Source organism: Coloeus monedula (assembly GCF_965178545.1).
Source record: "Coloeus monedula genome assembly, chromosome: 7".
Taxonomy (NCBI): domain Eukaryota; kingdom Metazoa; phylum Chordata; class Aves; order Passeriformes; family Corvidae; genus Coloeus; species Coloeus monedula.
The window spans coordinates 35,573,719-35,589,007 of NC_138787.1; the positions used below are offsets into that span (position 1 = coordinate 35,573,719).

General features: G+C 35.4%; 1 protein-coding gene across 1 annotated transcript in view; it reads right to left on the reverse strand.

Moving 5' to 3' along the window:
* The window catches only part of LRP1B (LDL receptor related protein 1B), a gene marked incomplete at both ends in the record, with an annotated part of 635,176 nt that overhangs the window by 49,213 nt on the left and 570,674 nt on the right, over nucleotides 1-15,289 (reverse strand). The window contains 10 exons of the mRNA XM_082285346.1: nucleotides 2,674-2,915; nucleotides 4,071-4,190; nucleotides 5,171-5,305; nucleotides 5,823-5,960; nucleotides 6,219-6,341; nucleotides 6,793-6,915; nucleotides 10,156-10,288; nucleotides 10,614-10,720; nucleotides 11,725-11,854; nucleotides 12,519-12,625. Coding sequence (XP_082141472.1) covers nucleotides 2,674-2,915; nucleotides 4,071-4,190; nucleotides 5,171-5,305; nucleotides 5,823-5,960; nucleotides 6,219-6,341; nucleotides 6,793-6,915; nucleotides 10,156-10,288; nucleotides 10,614-10,720; nucleotides 11,725-11,854; nucleotides 12,519-12,625 — 1,358 coding nt within the window. The remainder of the gene's footprint in view (nucleotides 1-2,673; nucleotides 2,916-4,070; nucleotides 4,191-5,170; nucleotides 5,306-5,822; nucleotides 5,961-6,218; nucleotides 6,342-6,792; nucleotides 6,916-10,155; nucleotides 10,289-10,613; nucleotides 10,721-11,724; nucleotides 11,855-12,518; nucleotides 12,626-15,289) is intronic.

The window sequence follows — 15,289 nt, forward strand, 5'->3', positions numbered from 1 at the left end:
CAAGAGTGCTTAAGGGTCCCTGTGAAGTTCTCAGAACACTAGGGCTGGAGCAGGCTGCCAATATTCCCACTGGATACACCACAAAACCTTTGTTTTTCTTCCTATTAGATGGTATCATTATTTTCATGTTCATCTTTTTGTCCTCGTCTATAAAATAAAGCACTCGAGCTGAAGTGTGGGGTTGCTCTGTGTTGAGATTCACCTCAAATAACTTCCCTGTGTCTCTCCAAGGATTAGGCAGCAAACAGCTGCTCCAGTCATCACCAATTCACTCTGACTGTCTGAACTCGATTGGGATGAAATCCTCTTCTGCATCAGTCAATAAACTCTGAAGAGTTGATATTTACTATTTCCTTTAATGCTTGAATTTGTACCAGTCTTAAACCCCTTTTCTGTGAAAAATAGGAGAGCTACTTAAAGCTATTCTCTGAGGAAGGCTCTTGATATGCTAATTCCACGGAGCAATTTCAGTTGAGATGGATTTTTGCATTAATGTAATTACCTGAAAATGCAGGTGACTTTGTTCAAGTTTACTGTTCTGATTTACATATCAAAGTCTAGATACAAAAGTTATAATGTAACCTTTGAAAACTTATCCATTAAAAAAAACTTGGGTTAAAATTAAGAAATTCTCAAGCTTTTTAAAACCAAATTTCGGTGACAATATTAAAGCAACACTATAAAACCAATTAACCTAATGATCACCAGCAAATAGGGCAACAATATTTGAATATTAATGAGATAATACTGGGAAAATAACTGAATAGTTAAGCACAATAAGAAGCAAATGTTTCACAAATATAAATGAGAAGTGTCCAAGATATATTCAAATCAGTCTGTGCATTTTCCACATTCAGATTTGTAAAAAAGCTTTGTCGGGCTTGGATCAAGAATCGTCACAAGGAGCTACCTGCACTGAGGAGAAGGGGAACATGGGGTATAAAGAAAACCATCATTTTCTCAATATCTTTGAATCGAAAAGGAAGTGACTAAAAAGTATTCTCAGATAACAGTGAAAAAGATATGAAAACCAAAAAATATTTCAGTGCGTTAGGAGAATAGTTCTAAGAATATTTTATCTCTATTAGTATAAACAGGGAGACAATGACACATCAGCTGTGAAAATTTCAACCCCTGGACTATGAAGAAGTCTGAAGGAAGCTCATGCTGAGTTTTACAGACCTGTAAGGAAGACCCGTCAGAGAGGCTGTGGGTCAGCAGACTGCGCTTATTGCAGAATGCATCTGCACATTACCCCAAAACAGAATGCAAATAAACAAATAACAGCACCACCTGTCATTACAACACTTTAATTTCACAAGGCTTTACAAGTTCATTACTTTCTAATAATGATCTAAGAGAAAATCCTGTGTATCAGGATTTTTTAAGCACAAATACACACCACATTTAAATGAGAAAAACACCACAGTAGAATTATTCCACATCTTCAATATGAGTATCCTTCTGCAAATCTCAGATGACAGAGCCGACCTACTAGAAATTCTAGGAATTATTTTGTACTTAGATCTACTTTACATTCACTTTCTCTCAACAAAATCCAAACCCTTCTGCTGGGCAGGTGGAAGTGTTGGTTTTTAACCACTCATAAAGATGCCATAACAGACTCAAGGTATCTTCAGGGTCCATCCTGAGGCTTTTTGCCCTGCTGGTGTCAAAGGTCAGGAATATAATTCATTTGGAGAGGAAATATCCTTGGATGGAAGATACTCAGTAGTGGCTTCAGACGTGTATGAATTATAGATGAAAGATTGGGCTACTGCTGCTACTCCTGTTTATTCTGCTGGGTGTAAAAAAGCAGTCACAGGATGGAAGGTCATCACTGTTACCTCTCCTAAATTTAAGGAAACATGAAACAGCCAGGCAGGTGTTTTTTCTAACTGGATTTACTACTGGGCAAGAAAAAACTAAAAACTCTACTCTGCTATCAAACTCAATAAAGAGTAAAAAACCCAAAATCTAAATTTACAGCCTTGACCACATTGTTATCTTGAGTTCAGTACTACCACATCCCAGAGAATTTTGTAGAAATATTTTAGGTAAAATGAGTAACAACCTGCATTTATTTTATTTGCAAGTAAAGACCATTTGAAATTACCCAAGCTTATAAAAATTCACATTTCTGTTGTGAAGTCCAAACTTACATTTATGTTTATTCAAAATAAGACACTATGCAATTCAACAAATACAGGCATAAATAATAATTGTTCTAATGTTTAAATATACATCATAACTTTGCCAATATTATTGTCTATATGATCACTGTAGAAATTAAGCTTGTGTTTAGCCTATCATCATTTTCTGTCTTCCAAGGATTTGAAATTCATGGCTTTCTTCTTCCATAGATATTACATTCTTCCCTTTCCTCTCTTGAAATAAAAAAATCTTGATGGTATACAGACTTTCCAAGCTTCTAATATAGTGATTATTTCTCTGTAGGAAAGTTTTTTAAATCCTGCAATTGTGTTGTCTTGGAAACTACCAAATCTGTCAGTCTTGAACAGAAAGGCTTTAGTAACCATATATATCAGTGAAATAAAATCATTCTCAGACAGACATTTTAATTTACTAAATCAGCACATGCTATTACAGTCAGAACAGTAAAATAAACTAAGTGGAATTTGTGTGATTTAATCTTTGATTTTGATCACTTACTATCAAGCCACTGTTACTCTGCCTTCTCTCTCTGTCGTGAAGTTTTCTGTAGAAAATCCCTCCTGGATTAAACTGAGTGCTCCAAACAATCATATCCCCTTGAAAATATGCATCCATTCCAGTTATCCTTGAATTGTGTTCAATATGTGATATTTGCTGATGAGCATCACTGTAGTTGAACGGATATGCAAAACCCAGGATGTCAGTGTCATTAGCAACATAGAGAACTTGATCTTCAGAGCCTAGGGATTATTATAATGAAACAAAAATAAGGTAAATGTCAACTAATGCAAAATCAGTGAGTTTAACTCAAGTAGCTTCTCGGTGTTTAGCTGATATCATTTCTTATGTTAAATTTTCTGGCTGTTGAAGATTGCAAAAACACCCACACTCTGGGCAATAAATGCAATTTTTGATGCTCTGATATCAACATATCAACCTCAGTGCTCTTCAAGGTCACAGTGTGACACTCAAGACTATATTTTAAGGAGTATGCAATATAAGAATTTGAACATTTTTAAGCGGTATGCAAAAAATACAGGATATTATGCATTAAGCCCATATGAATCCCATATTTTTATATGCATGCTGTCTTTAGAGGGTCCTACATGTATATATTAAAGGAACACAGAGCTGTCAATAAAGATTTATAAATTTCTCAACTGGAAATTAGAAGTGGAATTGTTTTATCTTTAGTGAAGGCAGTGAAGTTTGGAAATTGACTGCAACAGGACCCGTGCAGTTGTGCCTTACATCTCATTTCAGATAGCCAGATACCATCTTGATCCAGATGTAAAGTATATTATTCATAAGAAAATACTCTCTGACATCAATTCATTGTGTTTTGAGAAAGTTTAAAATCTGCTGGATACTTCAGAATGTATTCAAATTATTTTTTTCCCCCATTCATATCACATTTACCCATAGAGAATCAACTTAAAATGTCTGTCCAACACATTTACTCCTTGTGAGTATGAAATATCAAACATTTGTTCCCTTCCTCCTGATAAATGCAAGAATAAAGAGGAGTTTGGTTAAAGTAAATATCAATGAAGTAAAGAGGGAAGCATGAACTGTATTACAATGAAAATGAAGCTTGTGAAAAATTCAGATTTAGGATAATGATTCCCAGATTTTTAAATTATAAGCCCTCAGAATTGTCTGTGTTCCTATAATAACAAACCATTATCTTCAATTAGTAACCCTGTTTGTTCCCATGTCATAATCTGATTTCTTTAGTAACAGGCAATGATGAAAGACCCTGAGAGAGTCCATGTTATGTGTGAATACTAATGACTCATTAATATGGACTTCCCATGGCAAATTTCCTTCCAAAAAATGTGGACAATGTAGATAACAAATGACAGTACTGTCTACTTTGATTTTTACAGCCTTACCTTTTGCTATGCAACTGTTATTCCTTTCCTTGTAATTTTTCTCACACGCACATCTGTAAGAGCCCTTTAAATTTTGGCAGTGTTGGGAGCAGGCACCAAATACCATGCACTCATTGATATCTATGAAGAAAACAATTGTAATTTGTATACCTGCAGTTTAATACATAATTATTTAACATGTTCATAAAATCATGGAACAAAGGAGATGAAAAAAGTCAACTCACAAGCAGTGCTGGATCTTGCAACAACAAAAGGAAACCCTCCACATTAATCACTGATGTTATTTCCACTGCAATCAACATATCTCAGATAATTTTTTATTTTAGGTCTCTATCCTTTGTCAACCTCTCATCTCTAGAACTTGAAAGCAGCTTTGAAAATGAAAACATGTCCCACAGTTATGTCTAACATACCTTCCTCTGCTACAGCCAGAACTACATCATTATCCTTATTGGAAAAGCTCCTCTTTACACTTTTTTCTTAAGAGCCAAAAAATGAAGGCTATATTCACTTTGATAGTCCCATGGAAGTCACCTGAACTTCTGTCAATTACTGCTCACCAGTAAGAAAATGAATTCACAACCCATTCTTTGGGAAGGCAGATTTAACTTATCCTTCCCATCAACCTGTTTATTATAACAGCTGTGTTTTCCTGCTCACCAGTATGGGATCAGATCTATTAAGACTACATCTTTCAGTTTACTTTGATTTCAGTTTTGTGTTATGCATCTTCATTATTTTAAGCATCTCAAAATACTCTCATATGCCAGCCTCAATAGCAATGTTAAATAATCTACTAGACTTTAAAAAATCCATTTACTCCTTAAATTATTTAACAGCCTGACTTGAACCTTTTGACATTCACAACTAATGTTACATTTTTGATAACCTCTCCAGGTAAAATGTATGAATCTACATCTTGTAAATCCTGTTGATTTCTTAATCCCACTGCAACGAAACAGCTTTTACTCTGTGGAAAAAAAAACAACAAACCCAAACAAACAAAACCATGATCTGTATCTTCTTCTCTAGCATAGAAAACTGACTACATGGTTGACTTTTAATACTTTACAACAAGGGAAGATGGAAAATATCTGTACCTTCACATTGTCTGTTCCTCCTGTTTCTTTGAAATCCAGGTTTACACTGACACAAAAGGGATGATTTTGTTTGATTACAGAATGCATCATCTCCACAAGGATTCACATTATCTTCACATGTATATTCAGAGACACCTAAACATAAATAAAATGTCTAAAAAATCCCTGATAGATTTGTTTAAAGTGTTAAAAATGAGACCTAAAGTAACAACAACAAATAACAAATTTATCTTTCTGTTTAAAGAGTATCAGGTAAATTTTTAACAAATTAATAACTTCACAGTGTTTATCTACATCTGCATAATTTAATCTATTACATTTCATGTAATGACAGTATTTAACTGAGATACTATGTTTCACACCAATTTCATACTAAAATTTTTCTTGCTGCAAATATGATACAAAATACAATCAACTTGTACTTAAATTTTGTAAAGAACTCGTAACTACTCCAAAAAACCTCCACAACTTGAATTGCTATAAAATTTGCCTTGCTCTAGTGGTACAGAATTCCATCCATTTCTAACTAAAAGAATGAACTACATTAAACCGAGTTCTGGATTGTTCAATAGGTTTTGCTCAGATGAATATCTCAGTTAATTGTTTCTGTTCTGCTACCATCAAGAAAACAAATCTTGCCAGCCCAACTCACTTATTTTGCAGTCTTGTTCATCGGAGCCATCTCCACAGTCATCAAACCAATCACACTGCAGCTCCATGGGAATGCATTTCTTGTCATTGCAAGCAAACTCATCTTTCTTACATGGTCTGGCTTTATATGTGATTTTATCTACATAATTACAGATTAATAAGAGAAAAATAAATCAGTATTCAAGATTCTCAGATTATTTTAGACACACACAAATGGGAATGACCACAAAGCATTAAGCCACTGGAAATTATTTCAAGCTTACTTTCTTTTGGTTTCAAATCCTGACCTACTAACCTCCAGTTAAGCTTTACTGAAGGACAAGCAGATCTCTGTAACAAAGTTTGCCTTCAAGGTGTTTGCTCTGATCTGAATGCCTTGAAAGGTAATATCACCTACCACAGTGATCTTCATCCGAGTTATCCCCACAGTCATCGACCTCATTGCAAATCTGCTCAGGCCGCAGACAAACCCTGTTGTTTCTACATCTGTATGGCCTCGTTGGAGGGCAGGGAAACTTTACTGTGCAGCAAAGAAAAGAATCAGCTGTTACTCAACTATTAATACTTTTTTAATAACACATCATCAAAGTCAGATATGTGTTGGCACTGTAAGCTCTTCATTTAGAGAATTTGTGTGGTAAGGGTAATTTATACCATTTTTTTAGAATCAGTAAATATGGCAGAATTAAAACAGGAAGTAGGAAGAGTAATGATGCTCAATATTACATCATACAAGGAACTTTTTCCCCTCTGTTGGTTTCCTACAGAAAATAATAATGTCTCAAAAATATCAAATATATGAAATTATATGAAAAGCAGTAACAAAAGAAAACTATATCCCATATTTTAAGCTTGTCGTCTAAAAGCAAAACAAACAAAATTTAAGACACACATGCCTTTATATATTTGTGTATCTTGCATGTCATTCTTGCTTTATTATACAAAAAACTCTGAAAAATGTAATGTCATACCACACATTTCAGCAACTTCATCAGAGTTATCTCCACAGTCATCCTCACCATCACAAACCCAAAAATGCAGTTTGCAGAGGGAATTGTTGCACAAAAATTCATCAGCTCTACATATATTTCCCCCTGGGAAGATGAAAAGATGACAAAAAAAAGTCAGGAAAACAAAAAGAGGAAAGAATGTCAGTTTTTGATAAAACCAGTACAGCCAGTTATCACACACTATTTGCAGAGAATAGCACAGGTAGCATAACTACATTTACAGATCCCAAAGGAATGGGTTGGAGAGGCAGAGGAATACTCATTCAAAAATCTCTTCCTTGCCCAAACACTTCCTTTTACTGACTGCTGGCTGGGAATTACTGAGTGCAGGTACCAAAGACACCAACGAGTGACCAGCTGGGCATGTTCCAACTTGCATTTTGCCAGGAGATGTTTAAACTCCCTGTCTGCGACTCTCTTTGGTGATGCAGCCTCTCAGCAAAGGCCTGGCTGGTACTTCAGTAATTTGGGCCATCAGAGAACAATCTAAACAGAAATAGGGCCAAACATGTGAAAAGCCACCTCAGTCCAGCTTTGTTTCACATGAATGTCTGATCCTCCACTTATTCCTACCCCACTCTCTGAGTCACACATCAGAGACAAAGTGATTGCAGCCCATTAGCCATGAGGCAGCACCTTTTTCTTCACCTGAGGAGCACCAGACCCGGCCAGGTTTGTAATCACCATCACCTCTAAATGCTGTAATTAGGAAAGGTCCAGCCATGTTGGCACAGAGCAGATAAGATGAGGTGACCTCTGACAGGATCTTCCTTTCTGTAACTTCTGAAATGTTTCACCAGGATATTTATTGAACACAGAAAGCAGCAAGAATAAAATCTTCCATGCAACTCCAGGATGTACTAAATTTTGAATCATCTAACAAAAGGGAGCACAGGGTGAGGGAAAATGTTCTAGGGTGGAGTGCTCAGGCTTTAAAAATTAGTTCAAGGTGGATTCAGTTTTAATGTGTGTCATGGTAAAAAGGAACTTCTTTCACAATTATGACTAAATTTTATCACTACCAATCAACAAAGTTATGGAAAGTTCTTGCAATTAATTTCCTATAAAACACATTTTTATGGTAACTGGATTTTCAGTTTCCTGGGAGGAGTGGAGCATAAAAGAAATAAAGCTGTGTATCTGCAGAGGAGGAAACAATGAAATTTTATATGATAGTGCCAAAGCTCTCACTGTGGCTTACACCTCACTGCATTACCCCTACTCTAAGGGCTAGATCAGGCTTCAATGGCTTTTTACTCGTTCGTTCAGTGCCCTGTTCACACCTCATTAAAATCAACAGAAGGCTTTCTTTTGCTTTAAAAATTCAGAATAGCTGAACGTTTTTCCCCCCAAAATTAATTTCCATAAAATGCCCATTGCATAGAAGGATGTTTGAACTCTCACACTCTGCTACCAGGTATAATTCACTCCCATGGCATATATAACTTATGAACATTAACAGAAATATCCTGTATAATTATCTAAGGAAAATATATATAATTCAAGTACTCTTCATGATGAAAGGCATGAATCCAAATAATTGTGTGTGCAATCACAATATAACCATCATTCTAGTTGTTTAATAAGATTGAAGAGAGTTATTTTTATAAACATGCACAGTGGGCCACAGATAAATATTATGGATATTATTTTAGAATGCTGTAGAATAAAACTCCATTTGTGTTTGCTGTATTTCCAAAGATGAAAAAATTAGTTATCAGTGAGATAAACTGGCATTTGTTTCATGTGATTGCTCTGCCTGTCATAATTCCTTTATAAAATAGATTTCTGCAACAGAATCATAATTGTGACATAAATACAAAGTATGATAGCAATAACCAACCAGGAATAGGCTTCTTATTGCATTATAAGCAATTTGCAGTTCACAGAAGCTCCATTATGCTACCCAAAGAATAACGTGGGCATCAGATAAACTAAGTGTGTTACTCTTTACTTACACTTCATTGGGTTTTAAAGAGATACAGTCCAGATATTTTAAAAGCAGTTTTAAAATGGACTAGATGTTGTCTTTTTTTTTCTTTTTTTTTTTTTTTTTTTTTTTAACTTCGTTATCTGTCTTCTTGCATCTAAACACCTCTGGAATATTCTTCCCATTTTCTGAATTTCCTAGTCTCTCTTTCAAACTTAATCATCCCCACATGACTTTTTTTTTTTTCCCCCTTAGTCTTAAGTATTGCATAATAGACTTAAAATAAGGAAAGGATATTTTACTATGTTTGTTTTATATCTGATTATTATCACATATTGCACTTCATTATGCTTCGAATTTATGCACACATCATGTGACTGTAGATGGCTAACATACAGAACTACCCACTCTGAAGAAAAAGAAAAATCCAGGGAGAAAACCAAGATGATGACAAAATGCCAACTCAAATTATTCTTTAGAAAAAACTTCTTTAATTAGACTAAGAGGAGGGGCTGGTGAGGAACGTGAAGCTCAAGGGCAGCCTGGGCTACAGTGACCATGGAATGGGGGAATTCAAGACCCTTAGGGCTGCAAGGAGGGTGCACAGCAAGCTCCCTACACTGGGTTTCTTCAAGGATCTGCTTGGGAAAGCCCTGGAGGGAAGAGGGACCCAGGAGAGCCTGGCTGATATCCAAGCCATCACCATGCAAGCCCAGAAGTGATGTATCCCAACAAAGGCAAAGTCAAAATGTGCCAGAAGGAGTCTGTGGATGAACAAGTTGCTCCTGGACAAACACAAACATAAAAAAGAAGGTGAGGCCCAGAGTTGCCCAGAGAAGTTGTGGATGTCCCATCTCTGGGAATGTTCAAGGCCAGGTTGGATGGGGCTTGGAGCAACCTGGGATAGCGGAAGGTGTCCCTGCCCGTGGCAGGGGGTTGGAACTGGATGAACTTTAAGGTCTCTTCCAATCCAAAGTGTTCTGTGATTCCATGAAATAAACAGAAACCCGGGCTCTTAAGATGACTTATTTAGCAACTGTTCAATATATTGCACAGCTGTGTAATTTATTGTGCATGGCTCTGTAATTTATGGTAGCCTATAAAAGTTTAAATTAGCCAAATTTACTGCTGGTTTCCTTGATGAAAAAGAATATGCTTCCAGTAACAACATGACCTTTTCATCACTGGGGAGGGAAATACAAAGGAGGAACAAGTCATAAACAACCTAAGTTTTGCTTATTCCTGCAGATCACTTGTTAAGCTGCTGTGCTGTCTTTGTCAAAAGAGGTCACAGAACTTTCCTGTCTCCACTCATAATGGCCAGGGCACTACTAATTTGCAATGTGTATATTCATAAAAAGTCCAATAAACTCTTTTAGAAAAGTGTCTCTTGCCTTGGTCACAGTTTTCTTCATCACTGCCATCCACACAGTCATGGATCCCGTCACAAAGCCATCGCACAGGGATACAGTAGGCCTTATTTCTGCACCGAAATTGATCCTCTTTACATTCTGTTACACAATCCATCTGTGTGAACACAGACACGAGCTTTGTATTAATGAATGAGAGCAACAACAAGCTTGTCTATGCTGCCAGGAGGGAGCAGTCCCTGATGGAAACTGCCCCAGAACCACGCTCGGGGTTTGACTTTGAGAAAACAAATTTGTCCACTCCAAAGCCTGTCCTGAGAGCACAGAAACACAAAAGCATGGGCTAAGTTATTTGACAGTACTCAGTGGATGCAAGAAAACCCTATTTACCCTTTCAGTTATTTTGAGGCCTAAAAAGTTTACAAAAAAATCACACTGGGGGGAAGAAAAAAAAAAAAAATCACCAGAAATGTGTCAGGTACCTCATCAGATCCATCAGCACAGTCCAACTCTCCGTTGCATTTCAAAGACGCCGAAATGCAGCCCCCACTTGCACACACGTACTCACTTGAAGAGCAGGTTGGAGATGCTGGTTACAAACACATATTTTAGCATGAAGAAAAAGACAATCTATGAATAACTTGATTTTTAATTTAAAGCTTTCTTCTGGTTAATACAGTGAGCAAAGTTGTGTCTGAGCACTTTCATGAACTACGATAAAATATTTGACAAAGCCGAATTGTTGCATCCTAAGTAAACTGTAAAATGATAGTGAGAAGGTATTTGTGTTTTACCACTTAGAAAGTTAATGCTGTTTTCTCCTTACACTTGGTAACAAAGGCAACCACATACATGCATATATTCATAGAATGAATATATTTTAAAAATTGCATCCCTTAAAATGGGCAGAGTCTAGCTAAATTTAGGTAATTTATAATTGAATAAGTTAAATTTATAGGAAAAAATCTTTTTGGAAATTATACATCATTACAATTAAAATACATAAATATTAAGCAGGATTTTTAAATATAAAGGTGGATATTTTTGTTGCACTGTAAATTGGGAGAGTTTTGTCATAGGCTTTTACCAGTTACATCTATCTACATGAAGCTTACAAAAAAATTAGGAAAACTCCTGCAAAAATAACAACTGTATTGTCCAAGAAAGCAAAAATAAAATAAAATAAAATAAAAATAATAATTTAGCAGACAAAATCTTTGCATAAGGACTATGAAACTTTGAATGAAGACCACAAAGCAAAAGACTTCAGTACATGCCAAGATTTACTGATGTTTTCAGAGCAGAATTTTATATGTTGAATATTTATTATCAAATTACAATTCAAAATAATTAAATTAAATACCCATGACCCAACAATCTTCACATTGCAGAGTTGTACGTAACTAGGGTTTCCAAAATACCAGCTGGAAGACACAATGATGCAAACTCAAAAGGTAAAGTATTTCAGATTATTTTTGCACTTTCTTGCTACTTCTAGTGCCCAAGAAATTTTGATTTGATGATTTATTTTCTTCTTTCATTCTGATTTATTCCTGGCTTCATTTTATATTTCAGCATTATTTAAAACAATACCTGGTTCACAATTTTTCTCGTCATCCCCAAGTTTGCAGTCCTCATGACCATCACATGTCCATTTTGCTGAGATGCACTGGCCATTGGAGCACTGGAACTGATCCCTTGAGCAGCCTGTTTCACAATACCTCTGGTACAAAAGAAGCAGCCAATACACAAGAGCAAGAGTTTAATATAAACATTGGTAAATATGCAGCTGGTCACAGAAGTCACAGCCTATAATCCTACAGGTTATGAAAGACACAGTAATTAAAGTCTTGTGATATGAAATATATTTGTGGATATGATTTAAGTAAGGTGGCTTGCACCCTCTAGATAGTAGGGAAACACCTGAGGTTTTGTATTGACAGGAAAGGAGAAGGGGAAAAAAGGGAAAAAATATAGAACAGAAAATCAGCAAAGTACTATCCATGAGCTTCTGATGCACAACAAACAGTCTACATTGTTCTCTCAAAAAAAAAAAAATCTCTCAAACCAAACCATTGCAGCATGTAAAAAGAATGGTTTCCCAATCAGGACACAAAATATTTCCAGGATAGGAAGAGGTTCAAAACATTGCTGGGACATAAACATGCAGAATACTGTTAAATGTTACTTGATTTATTTGCATGTTCTCTTTTTAGAATAGTTCCTTCAAGAGGTTTAGTTTTAATTTAGTAATGGTATTTGCATACATGGATTCATGTATAGAGTTCCTATTGCTGCCTTTAAAAAAATTTGTATGCAGGAATCCATTCTCCAACAATATAAAACTACTAACCTCTAAAGAAATACTTTTTCTGGAAGATGCCTACCTCATCTGAGCCATCTGCACAGTCATAGTCTCCATCACACCAGAATCTTGCTGAAACACAGTCTCCATTTGCACAAAGAAAGTCTTTCAAAGTGCACGTTTGAGGCTCTGAAAAAAAACCAAAACAAACAACCCTAGGTTTATTAGCATTTTCATTAAATATTTTATACATAGAAACCCCCAATCAATCAATGAATAAACATGAAAAACTCAAAACAATTAGCTTGCAAATAATAAGGACCGGTTTTTCTGTAGGATTTTATTCCACAACATCTTGTAACTAGATTTCATTTACATATAGTAAGACAGTAATGAAAATACTTTCATTACTTTCCAACATTTCAGTTCTATGAAATTTCTTTGGAAAATCACATGATGTTGACTATATATATTTTATTAATTTCAATGCATGTATGTCAGTAGGGTTTGTGAGATACGTACCAGAGACCAGAAACACCTTTTGCATGGCTTAATATCCAATGTAATTAGTACTGACCAGATTTTTGGCTTTCCATCACACAGTAGCACATAATTTATCACATAGCTTTTAATGAGTGTGTGTGTGCATCAAGAGTCAGCTTCCCCTGTGCTCAGCATCCAGGGGAATGGCATTGAGATACCAGATGGAACTCAAAAGTTTGGTGTTTCAAGTAAAATAAAAGTTTTCACTACTGCTGACAAAAAACATTGGCAAGGGGGGCCTCTGTGGAAGATTCCCTCAGCAGAACATCATGTACTTTCCTCCTGAAAATGAGGACCACTACAAAAGACATTTTCTGTGTGTTGGACATTAGATTAAACAAAGATAGAGAGGTATTGGGGATTTAGGAGAAATTAAGCAATTCTCTATATGCAATTTAGATCTGCCAGTCAGAGGGTTTTTGGAGAAAAAAGGACTTAAAAGGCAAACAAGGATTATTTGTGGGATTATTTCCATCACAGTACACAATGCAGTATGTAAATGATGTAAAATCAAGAATAAGGATTTATTATCAAGACTTTTTCAGCAGAGACATGGGAAACAGCAAATGACAGTGACTGAACCAAAGGAAAAAGGATGAAAAAAAAGAAGAGGAGAGACAGAGCAGACAGTAGCAATGGACAGAAGGACTGGACAAGAATAAATTGAGTAATGCATGAGTTATGGAAGGTGCAAGCATGAGTGCTTTTATAAAACATAACATACTGATCAAGGAAAGAAAACACAAAATTACAGGCCTCAAACTGAGAAGAATTTGGTAAATACCAGCATGGGAATACACCAGACATGACTAGCATGGATCTAACAAAGTTGAATTCAGTGTGAGTGGGGTTTTTTTCCAGGTTTTATAAAAACCAAAACCTGTTTCAGGAAAGAAATCATTTTAATCAACTTTGCCACTGCCTTTTCCCCACTCTTTACTTCATAAAAAAGAATCAAAATGACTCTGTTTGAAATTTTTTATGAGAAATTTCATTTTCCAGGTAGGCACAAATTTTAATTTTGAAGTTGTAGGAAAGTCATTTTAAAAGTAGACCTACAGTGATTACATCAGTTCTCCAGAAATGTTATATTTCAGCAAATCAAAGGCTGGCATTTATGCGGCCTCAGATTATGTGCACACTACCTCAGATTTTTTTTTCAAAGTGTAAGCTTTAGCAAAACCCAGATGTTTGATTCTTTTTGCTGTCAACAGGCCAAGAAGGAGAATTTAATGATATGATAAAATATATCAAGGAAATAATTTGTGGGAAAAGCCATTCACGTGCAAAAAACCCACCAAAACTGTCATGTTTCCATATTGATTAGAAAAATATAAGCAAATACTTTTGCTATACTGCTAATAAATTATTTATAAGCAGAGATTTGATACTGGGAAAATGTACACAAAGAGCTAAGTACTCAATTCTCTGTTTGCAAGAAATATTTCTTCTGCTGCTGGGATCCAGCTCTGTGATTTACATATGAACACAGCAAAGAACTTTTCCATCAGTACTGAGATTGTTAGTGAAAGGAATAAATATTAATACAGAACAGTATTGAAGGAATAAGCATAAATGGACTTCTGTATAACCCATGAAGAACAGCACTCTTTAGCTTCTGCTTTGTAAAATCACTGAAACTCCTTCCCAAGAAAAGCATTTGGGATACCAACTCATCCCAGGACAAAATTCACTAATTTGTTTTCTTGGCAACTTGTAGAAGCAATAAAAGAGCATTGGGAAGGACTTCTAGCAGCATTAATATTTGTACACTGACTGAATTCATGTCTTGCTACAACATTATTATGTTTGCTGTGCTTCAAGTTTACAGTACATTTTCTTTAATCACATTAATTAAAAAAAAAAATTACTAGTGCCTTCTTTTCAGCAGGAACAAGATAAATTAGATATATAGAATAATATTCATTACTATGGAATTTTCTTTTTTTGGCGTTTCCTGAAAGAAGAAACACTATTTTTTGCTCTAATTTATTTAAAAAAAAAATAAACTCTGAAAGCAAATTCTCCCTCCAGAGATATTACCTCAGAAGAATTAACAATGTATCCTACATTTCTCATTGCAGACTCATTATGTACCAATATCCATGCTAATAACTCTTATTTCACAGTGTCCAAATATAGTTAAAGAACAATAGACTGTAAGACAAATACAGTTAAATACCAAAGTCATAACAGGCACAATGATTTGCATGACAGCACCAATAATTTTTCACACCCATACAGGTTTTTTTAACATGTATTGTTTCACTTCTGATAACTTCAGCAGAAGAGTGAATTTCTTGCATGTGA